At 30.2% G+C, this 11,763-nt stretch overlaps 1 protein-coding gene across 1 annotated transcript; it reads left to right on the top strand.

Annotated features, from left to right (window-relative positions):
• The first annotated feature begins 2,101 nt into the window (after positions 1-2,101).
• On the top strand, positions 2,102-3,354 carry LOC130798250 (uncharacterized). Its single transcript, XM_057661163.1, has 2 exons — positions 2,102-3,172; positions 3,214-3,354. The coding sequence occupies exons 1-2, from the start codon at positions 2,102-2,104 to the stop codon at positions 3,352-3,354; spliced, it is 1,212 nt and encodes a 403-aa protein (XP_057517146.1).
• Positions 3,355-11,763: the final 8,409 nt, after the last annotated feature.

Genomic DNA, 11,763 nt, shown 5'->3' with positions numbered 1-11,763 from the left:
TTCCTTGAAACTTCATTTCTTTTACTTATTCATACAAAAATTATACATACATTAATCAAAGTCCTTAGCTATCTTTTGAATTTCAAGGTCCAATTTTGAAGTCATCATCCAATGTTGAAGGAAGAAGAACTACACACAAGATACTATACTATACTATACTAGCTAGCTAGTATTGTATATAAATACATGAATGCACTACTTCTAAAATACTCATTCATTCATAACTAAAACACAATAACTACTTAATTCCTTTTGTGTTCTTATTATTACAATTTAGTCAATACATACATTAAGTTAAAAAAAAAACCCAAAAAGATTAATTAATGATGCTCAAAATGACTAAAGCTTTGATACTATTCTTAGTTTTGTTGCTAAGTTTTAACGTTTTGATCCGACATGCAAATTGCACAAGGGTTCTAAAACAAGCTAATAATCATCCTAACCTTATGCTGAATAAGTGGATAGAAGAGAAGACTAAGCTTTTCTTTCAGGTTTTGAGCACTAGTTCTCCTACGCCTCCTTCAGGTGCAAATCCTACATGCCACATTCCTGTTTGTAAATGACAACAATTGCTCTCACCTTTTAACGTATGAGTGTTAGAATATATAACATATTCTGGATCATCAACAGAATATGTTATATACTTTAATAATTAACGTGTCAACTTCATCAAGCAAGATTATGGTTTATGAATATGAATATTATATACATATGCCTTTAACTATAGGAATAATTATTTATTTATATATTTATAGAATTTTTTTAACAATTTGTAAACAGTATATATACTTATTGATACTAATTTTTAGCATAATTTAATAACTAATGATATTTTAGTTATATTGTAATGGAGGTACAAATTGCAATAAAAGTTTATTAGTTCTATCTCTTCATAAATGATCAAGCTAAGTTCACACCATTTTACGGTATGGATTATGATTTTGATTAGTTTTTCAACCATCCCTTTTTTTTTGGTGCAACTATCTTTTCACATCAACTTTTGAAATAATCAAGCTTTTTTAATAAAATTTTTCGAAAAACGTTTCTTTCATAACATATTAAGCGTCTCTTTGTCTGAATATCTTGTCTTGTTCAGTTTGATCAATAGAAAAACTAGTGAAAAAAGTTGTTTTCAATTTTACTAAAATTAAACTTATACTTTATTTGTTTTTGTTTGTCCACTTTACTTTTTGCACGCTATTCAAAGTAAATTTTGAGCTTTAATATCTCTAAGTACGTATTATAAAAAATTGTAAAAATTATATACTCCCTCCGATCTTTCAATATAGTCCCATATAGGTTGGGCACGGATATTAAGGGTTGTGTGGGGTCCATGTAAAAGGTGGTAGTTGGGTATTTTTAAGTAAGTGGATTAATTGTTAATGATTCCCTCTTTTTGATTAATAAATAAAGTATATGGAATGAATTTTGGAGGGAAAATTGGGTTTGACATTGTTTGAGCTTTAATAATTGAAATTAATACATTTCCGAATTTTTTATAATTAAACAACCATTAAACTAGTTAATTTAAATTACAGAAAATTACATCAAATAAATTACAAAAACCGTCAAATTCATAAAATAAGCTAAGTCTTCAATACTTCCTTGATTTCTTCAACGTTTTTTGAACGGCAATTGAAAACGAGCAACCCTCTCGCCACATGCGCATGTGGATATTAAATCTTTCGTTGACTTCAGATTTATAAAAAAACAAACACGGTATGCATTTAGTGTTGAAAATTAATAAAATAACTACAAAAAATCAAAATGTTTCATTTTGAAAGTAAGCCATCAATGAGAAAAATACAGCTGATCAAATGATACTGGAACAAAAAAAAAGCTGATAAAGGGATAACAATGATACTGGAAGATATCAAATGAGTTGACAATTACTAACACAATACAGGGAAACCAAATAATGAAAACGTCAATGGCGCCAAAAATGAAAAAATTTGCGCCCATAAACAGATTTAAGCAAAAGCAGTATATAAGACAGCATTAAGTGAAGATATCAAACACTTCATTTAATTTCCACCAACTTCAACACAGTATATACAATGGGAAAAAAAAAGATGTAGATAATTTTACTAAGACTCAAATAATGCATGACCTTTTAACGCCAGCAAACAGTAATGGGAAGCTACAACACGGGTTCATCAATGAAATTGCGAAGAAGTACGATTTGCATAGGAGGACAATCGGAAGGATATGGAGACAGATTCGTGATCAAAAAAAACACAATTTACCAATTAATGTCAACAATATGAAGTCATTGACCAACGGTAAAGCTCGAATCGCCTTTGATGAAAACAAATTCAAATCAATTGAAAAAGCGAAGAAGACAACCTTAAGATCACTTTCAAAGGCCATGGAAGTAAGCTACAACACAGTATGCAGATGGAAAAAAAAGAGGTACTTTCGAAAGCACACCAACGCAATCAAACCGTTACTTACAGACAAAAATAAACTCGACAGGTTAATTTTTTGTCTTAGTAGTTGCATTTTAGATGAGCAAACAAAGAATTTCACATTTAATGAAATGAAAAATGTAGTCCACATTGATGAAAAGTTGTTTTACATTACAAGGACACAACAAACATTTTATCTAACTCAAGATGAAATAGAGCCTCATAGAGAAATCCAATCAAAAAGATTTATCCCCAAGATCATGTTTATGTGTGCCGTTGCAAGACCGATCTTTTCTATTGAAGGTGACATGATTTTTGATGGAAAGATAGGCATTTTTCCTTTCACACATGAAGTGGCAGCACAAAGGAGTTCAAAAAACAGAAAGAGAGGAGAGCCAGAGACCAAACCAATACAATCAATCACTAAAGAACACACAAGAGACATGATTGTGCACAAGATACTACCAGCAATTAGACTTAAATGGCCATCAGATTTAAGCAAAACAATTTTCATTCAACAGGACAATGCTAAACCACACATTTTAGATGATGATGAGGTGTTTAGAGAGGTGGCTACACTAGATGGATTTAACTTCCACTTAGTGCAACAACCTCCTAACTCACCGGATATGAATGTGCTAGACTTAGGGTTCTTTAGGTCAATACAATCTTTACAGCATCAAAAATCAGCATACAACTACTCACAATTAGTTAAGGCAGTAACTACATCATTTGACAATCTGACACCAAATGCACTGAAGAATGTATGGATCACATTGCAAGCATGTAAAATTGAAGTTATTAGGAAACTAGGTGGTATGGATTATGCAATTCCACACATGAGCAAAGCAAAACTAGAAAGGGAAGGGAGACTCCCACATTGTTTGGGGGTACAGCAGGAAACAATTTACCAGGCACTAAGATATCTGGAAACAAAGGTGGATAAAACTACATTGGAGGGCATTTTATTTTACTTGGGGATCACAGAAGCAACATCACAAGCAACAACAGAAGCAATACCAGAAGCAACAACAGAAGCAACAATAGAAGCAATACCAGAAGCAATACCAGAAGCAACAACAGAAGCAACAATAGAAGCAATACCAGAAGCAATACCAGAAGCAATACCAGAAGCAACAACAGAAGCAACAATAGAAGCAATACCAGAAGCAATACCAGAAGCAATACCAGAAGCAACAACAGAAGCAACAATAGAAGCAACAGCATATATTCCAGCAAGAACAGAAGCAACAACAGAAGCAACACCAGCATGAACACCAGAACCATGTAAATATGACACACATGAGTATACTTTTGGGTTTCCTTTTGTACTCACTTTTGGGTTACAGTGTAAGGTAAATGTTTAGGTCTAAACATGATGTAATAATTAAATAGGGGAGATGTTTAGCCGTAAACATTTAGAAGGAAAAAGCATGTAACAATTTATTGATGGCTTCAAAAACAAAATGAAAAACAAATTCATCTCAGAGATACAATTTGAACTCATCACAGATAACCCAAATCCCATACTAATTGCCTCCTACATCTGGTAAGAACATAGCCTCCTAAACATAATGTTTGGTGGCTTATGAACTTAAAACCCTAGATTGGTGGCAAAATGAATGGATTTAGGGATTTTGTAGCTATAACCAATTGTTTACCCTCAAAAAAAAAATCATAGGGCAACAAAAACAGAACACGAAAGACATGCATACCATCACCAGCACATAAACAAAATCATCATTAGTCATAGAGGAAAGATATATCCATACGAGAAAATGGGCCTCGAACATCAAAATCAGAAACCAAATCAACATCATCCAACGATTCTTCATCTGAGGAAGGGAACAAGTTCTCAATGTATAGATCTTGAAGATCCAGTTGTAAATCAAACATTCCCTGTATTTCTTCATCTTCATAAGTTATACTTCTTCCCCAGTTAGGATCCGTTTCATCAGAAGTCGTAGGTATGCGATTGTAGAAATCGAACCACGGGTTAGGAGATCCAATCGTAGGATCACTTTCTTGGGACGAAGACAAACAAGAAAGACAAGAAGTTGGTGAGGCCATGTTCGAAAAAACCCAGAAAAGATGGGAAAAAACCCAGATTTAGGATGAAGATGAGAGAGAGGGAGAGAGAGGGAGGGATGGGAAGGGATTCAGAGTAGGTGAGGTTATAAAAGGGAGGGAATGATTAAGGTGAGGTTAGAGTGTTAATTATTTTAGGTTAGTAGGGTTAACGGGGGTAAAATCGTAATTACGTGTGTGAACTAAGGGTATTTAAGTAAAAAAGGATTGCCAAAAATAGAAATGGGACTAATTTAAGGTTTTGCCAAAAAGGAAATGGGACTAAATTAAAAGATCGGAGGGAGTATTAAAAAACTTTGCATCAAGACTAATCTAACAAGATCCTACATGAATATATTTTATCTTCAATATATGCTTCAAAAATCAAATTTAAATTGGTATCTCCTAAAATGGAAAAAACTTAAAGTGGACAAACAAAAAGGAACGAAAAGAGTATATAAAATTTTAATTATCAACTTAAGTTTTTAATTGAATCAGTTTATTAACAATCAATCATAAAAAAAAAAAAAGAAAAGATATTTTCAAAATAAACAAGAAATGTTGTGATGATAAATTGACTTTCTGAAAGGTACGGTTTAAACAAATCTTATAACTCGTGTGGATGTCAAGTATTGTAAACTATTAAAAATCATAGCCTTCATAGAAAATAAATTTGAACTTTCAAATCCCAATGATTTCTCACACAGACTGAATGTTATTGTACTATGGTTTTTGATGATCATAATTAGTGACTCACAATCATGTTTAATTAAAATTGAAATTATACAATAATCAATAATTATTAATCAATATGCAAGTGATCATTAAATACACTCACAAATGCATTAATTTCAAACTGAAATTTAACACATCCTCAAATTTGAAGTGAAAATTGAGAAACAATACCTAAAATCATAAAATAACAGAATCGAGTTTTCTCTCAGTATGCAAATTCTGCTATATAACAATTATAGAGACATATTAATGTACTTATGAAAGTTCTATTATAAGATTTTAACAAGTTTCACCAATTAATTAGAGAGTTAGGTGAGAATAAAACTCATATTCTTACTTGTGAGATCTTATTTGATTCATCTCAATATTATATTATTTTTAATTATAAATAATAAGATATATTAAGTACTCCTTCATATTCTAATCAATATCCTATTTGATTTTTTTGGCACTTTTTACCAATATAAATTACTCTATGTTTGCATTTATTCTCAATAATATAAGTTAGAATATAATTAAGTGATATTTATTTGATTTGTCTCAATGTAATTTTAGCTAAGTACAATTAGAATTAATAATAATTGAAACAACAAATTAATAAATGTATATTAAATAATGAGACACTTAGGCGGAATTAATAAATGGAGTTACACAAATTAGCTCCCTAGCTTGAATCAATTTAGTTCAAATTAAAAGTGCTTAATTTTATTTTTCGTTATGAAAAAGGAGCAATTCGACAGCTTCTAATAACTGGTTTTGGTTAGAAACATATACATGATAAGAGTATGTATGTTTAAAACATGTTTCCGTTTGGAGAAGTAAAAAGTACACATTATTAATACACGTTTTTGTAGTTAACGACTTAGAGAAAATGTACCGTTTATAATTTATATATAGATGTATTCTCCAGATTATTATTGAAATATTTGACAAGATCGTTAAGACGTTAAGAGCTTAGATGAACGATATAAACAATAATGAACAAGACAACGTTTGGTAATGTAAAACTAAGCAAAGAGACACAAAGATTTAAGGAGGTTCACCCAATGATGACTACGTCCTCCGTTGTGTGTGGTTTCCGTTTATATTATATCAATGGAGTATAAAATACTCTTACAAATGAAGTATTACAAATGCGTAAAAGATAAAAGCAAAAGACTATGTGTTTGGCTTAGGGGTTGTGTTTGATGTGTTTTTGAGTGAGTGTGAGAGCTCTATATATAGTACTAAGTACATTAATGTCAATTGCTCACTGAATACAAGATTAATATTGAATAATGAATGATATGAAACAGCTCTAAGAACTTAAAAGGTCGAAAAACAGCATCCTAGACACATCAGCGATCCGCTTGACCGGAACAGACAGACACCTTCTGGATGTATTCTGTCTGACCGCTCGACCAATTAAGAAAACTCGCTCGGTCGAGCGATCATCAGGCTTCCTCTGTTAGAATTCTGTTCGAGCAAGCATCTATCAAAATCCTTTGCACTTCTTCATTAATTATCATTAACACCAATAATTCCCATGAATACTTTTCCACAATAAATCACACTTAAACATTACAATCATTAAGTTAACAACTTAATCTCCCACATTATCACACTCATTGGATTCCAAACCCAAGAGTCATACATGAATGCACTCATCAAATGTGCACTCAAGTCACATAATTCATAACAATTATATTGATTTTATATTTGATATTTAAAATCGGTTAAGAATTGATTCTTGAGGTTACGGTATATTTATATGAATGTAAATTTATTTTGAACTCGGATAAAGTTGAGTTCAACTATAAGATCAAATAGAAATCAGACTGTTTATCTGTTTTAAATACATCTATTTACGACCAATGAAGTCAAAATCCCACCATTTTTGTCTAATTGGAAATTCAAATCATTTACTTATTCCAACTTAGTTTTAAATATAGTCGCATAATAAATCAAATTAAAGTCCCTAACTTTGATGGTCTAAGTCTCAAGTCATACATCCTACGTACGTAAAAGGAAAAAACATCCTCAAAGTGTCTATAATTAACAATTAATGTACCCCCAATAAATCACTCATTCATTTATTATAGTTACTAAAAGTACAAACACAAGCTTATTCCTTTTTTTCCGACAATCGATTTTTTATAAACAAATACAAAATATATATAACATATTCTGAAATTTTATTCATCAAGATACAATATATATAATCGAACCTTAATTATATTTATCTTTTCATTCAAGTGTCATATTTTATATCCATCTGAATTCGTTTCTGAACACATACATACATCATCAGCGTTAAAGAAAACCGAACAAAACCATGAACACCTCTCTCAAGCTCACTAAACCTCTCATAATCTTAGTTATATTGATAAGTTTTAGGGTTTTCATGCAACATGCTAATTGTAGTAGGGTTCTTAAAGAGAGCTTTCTTGATCACAAGGTTAACAATCCAAATCATGAGATGAGGAAGTGGATAGAAGAGAAGGCTACATTTTTCTTGCAATTTCTGAGCACTGTTCCTCCATCACCTCCTTCAAATGCAAATTCTCCATGCAATTTTCCTACTTGTACACGTATATGAATGAGATCATTAACTTATATTTATATAATTATTTTTTAATTAATAAACGTGTAAGCAAGAACTATGCATTATTTATTTATGCTATAATATATACTTGTCATTATTTTCACAATTGTTTTAACTTAATTGTCATTATGACATGTTATTCACAATTGTTTAGATGTACTCATATTTGTCAAAACTTTATGCTATAATATATTTTTTTAATTAAATACTCCCTCCTATTCACCTTAGGAGTCCCATTTGACTTTTTACGGATTTTAAAGAGAGTCAAAAGTGGGACCCTAAGTGTAGGAAAGAGAGTGGTATTATGGATTTTTAATGTAAGGGAAGAAAATTAGTATGAGTAATGGAGGGTATAATTGAAAATAGGATAAAGCTACTAAGGGCATAAAAGACAAAAAACCCATACCAAAAATAGAAATGGGACAATTAAAATGACTTGACCATAAAAAAAATGGAACAAATAAGCTGAATAGGAGGGAGTATTTATTTATTACGATAAGCCATCATAAAGTGCAATTTATAGTAATACAAGTTCTGTTGGAAGTAATAAGCACATCAATACTCCATGTCAGCAAATCGTGTGTAATCAACCCATGTACACTGTTAGAGTATATACCATATCCTGGGGCTTCAACCATAAGCTTAAGCTTTTGGTTGAGTTGGTTCCTTGACATGGTATCAGAAGCCAATGTGACAAAAGGTCACGGGTTCAAATCTCAATCACCCCTCATTCAAAGTGGAATATTGAGCATCATGTATGAGGAGAACATGTGTTGCATCCACACTTCTAGCCCAAAGGGCTCTCGTGTGAGGGGGCGTGTTAGAGTATATAACATATCCTGGGGCTTCAACCATCAGCTTAAGCTTTTGGTTGAGTTGGTTCCTTGACATACACCAATAAGAAGCACAAAGTTAGTTAGGCATGTAACTAATTCATAGCAGAATCTTGTTAGCTTTGATTTCCTTCTTGTATATATACTCTCCTTTCCTCACGTACTGGATTAATTCAATCATAATAAGAGTGTTTCAAGATTGTATCAAGTTGTTTTCTTGATTTTTCACTGTCAGTTTTAACATGGTATCAGACATAGTTGATTTTGTTCGATCCCTCTTGCTTTCTTTCTCCGATGCTTTTCTTCAATGACATATTCTTCTTCCATGGCAATGGTTATACTTGCCTAATGATATTGAACACCTACTAATAACCATACTGTTCTATACCATCTAATTTTTAGGGATCTTAAAATGGACTACATATATCAAATCAATAATTACAACTTCTACAAACTATTTTTTGTTTAAAATTCTTATCTGCCCCCTATATTTTTTTAAATTATTCTCTATAAAAATTGCTCACAATTTGTGATTGTATATTACTCCGTCCTATTCATCCTAATAATTTTATTTGACTTTTGATACTGTTTACCAATTACTCTTACCTTGTATTTTATTCTTAATTTATACTCCTAACTCCTAAGTTATAATATAGTAAAGTGTGATTTTATTTGATTCGTTTCAATGCAAAGATCAATAATATTAACTATTTTCAATTTTTAATTATGCATAATTAAAACTATTAATAATAAAATTATTAAATTGACAAATATGCCAAATAAAATTGTATAAAAGGGAGTATATAATTATTTATATTTTATCCATGATTAGATTCTCAAATATTTTATTTTGAAATTTTTGTATATGGAGAAGCAAAAAGTACGCAACAATGAAAATGTCTGTTTACGCCAGCATTTTCAAACAAAGAAGTCAAACCCATCGACGTCGTCACTCCGCGTTTGCTTGACACTTTCTAGTCGAATTCTTATACCAATTCTCAAATTATTTAGGAAAAATTGTTAATAATTAATTGAAATTTGCTTGTTAAAAATATATTTATTATTTATTTATTTTTAAATAAATCTATCTAGCTATTAGATATATTTAAAAAAAAAACCGATCTATTATTTATATTAACCTATAAAACTTTTTATAACTCAAGAATTATGAATAAATAATAGTTGGGTTTATTTTCAGTAATTATACCGAATATGTGGGTATATTTAAAAATAAACAATAGTTGAGTTTATTTTCAGCAGATCGAGTAAAAATTGATTTATTTTTTACAATTTTCCTATTATTTATTATAGATTTTATTATTAAATACTCACTTGGGTTTTGGAAGTAGGGGTGTTCACCGCCCATTGGACCGGCCAGAACCTGTTCGACTAAAAGACCGAAATTTTCAATACTCTAAGACCGAAGACCGGACTGATTCCATCAGGTCCGATTCCGGTCTAACCCCGATTCGTCTCGGTCCGGTCCGGGTTTAAACCGATTAGATTGGAAGTAGTTTTTGATATCAAAAATAAATTAAAGATGGAAGATTTTAAAATAATTTAGCAAATTAATTATTATAAAATTAAAATATTTGAGTTAAAAAATTATTGTGTTAGAGATAAAAAATATAACTCCCTTCAAATAATTATATACATAAAAATCAAAACTATTATTCCTCCTCAAAATTATATATATATATATATATATATATATATATATATATATATATATATATATATATATATATATATATATATATATATATATATATATATATTCTGTCCAACCCGGATTTTTCTAGATTTATTTCAGATTGGACAGGAAACTCGAAATGAAGAATAAGAAAGACCCGGGAGCCCGGATTGGATGCAACCGGTCTAATCCGATTTCAACCGATTTCGGTCCGGATCGCCAGTTCGGTCTCATTTTGCACGCCCCTACTTGAAAGTATGTACCTAAATTAATGTTCTTTATTTTTTATGGTCAAAGTCTCAATTTCTTATTCTATCAAGTAAAACTAACGGACTCAGAAGTAGAGTTGTCAAAATTTGATTTCATAGATTTGAATCCAAAAATAATTTGAGTCGATTTCATATTAAAATTTACTTCAAATCAAACGAATTGACAAATAATCACAGAAAACATTAAAAATTACTAAAAAATAAAAAAAAAAAACAAATTATATCAGATTTAATCCCAATTAAATGTTAACTGAATAGCTAAATACAACTTTATCTATAAAATTACACAAGGTTCACTCTCAAAAGACAAGAAAAATTTGCCCAATGTCATACAATTATACTCCTTATATCATATTGATCGAATTACTACAATTAATTGAATTAGTTTTGATATAAAAAAAATCAATTATAGCAGTCTTTTATCGTATAAAAGAGTACCGACTGATTAATGATAGGAAGAAAATTATACATTTTTAATTAAAAAGTAAAAATTCTAGTCCTATCTTTATTCTTTAAGTTTGTTTCATCGGTGACATTGAACTTAATCGGATTAACAATATGACGTGGAATATACACCATAACACCAGCTTATTCTTCCCGGTTCCCATAGGCCATGGGGTTAAGTTCTACTTATTCTTATAGTTGAATACTAGTAAAACTTAAAACTTTAAAGTGGACGTCCAACCTTTTAAATTTAATTCCATACTTTTTCTCCGTTACAAATTAGTTGTAATATAAAAAAAAAGCGCTATTTTTTTATTATTTTTGGTTTTGGATTAGTTTTTAATTTATAGATTAAAATATAGTCAAATGAGATTTTGTTTGATTCGTCTTATTACAAAGATTGTTAATATCAAATTTTAATTATACGTGATTAGAGATATTAAGAATTGAATTAGTGCATTGGACTGCATGAAAAAACAAACGTTGCAAGTAAATTAAAACGGAGGAAGTATATTCTTATTAATTATTCTTATACTAGTAACCTTACTTGTCGTTTTATTGTTCCTTGCCTTTTATATAACGTTTTTTTTACTTTTTCTATCTTACTACCTTCTTGTTTTACTTTTTATTTTTACTTTTGTTTTCTTTATCTGTATAGACTGTATTTATTACTTATTTATTGCCCTTTCTTACATTATTGTTAATAGTCAACGGATGTTGTAAGTTGCAG

This window comes from Amaranthus tricolor, chromosome 13, assembly GCF_026212465.1.
Source record: "Amaranthus tricolor cultivar Red isolate AtriRed21 chromosome 13, ASM2621246v1, whole genome shotgun sequence".
Taxonomy (NCBI): domain Eukaryota; kingdom Viridiplantae; phylum Streptophyta; class Magnoliopsida; order Caryophyllales; family Amaranthaceae; genus Amaranthus; species Amaranthus tricolor.
The sequence above is the reverse complement of the archived record's forward strand: the minus strand, read 5'-3'. Positions and strand labels throughout refer to the sequence as shown.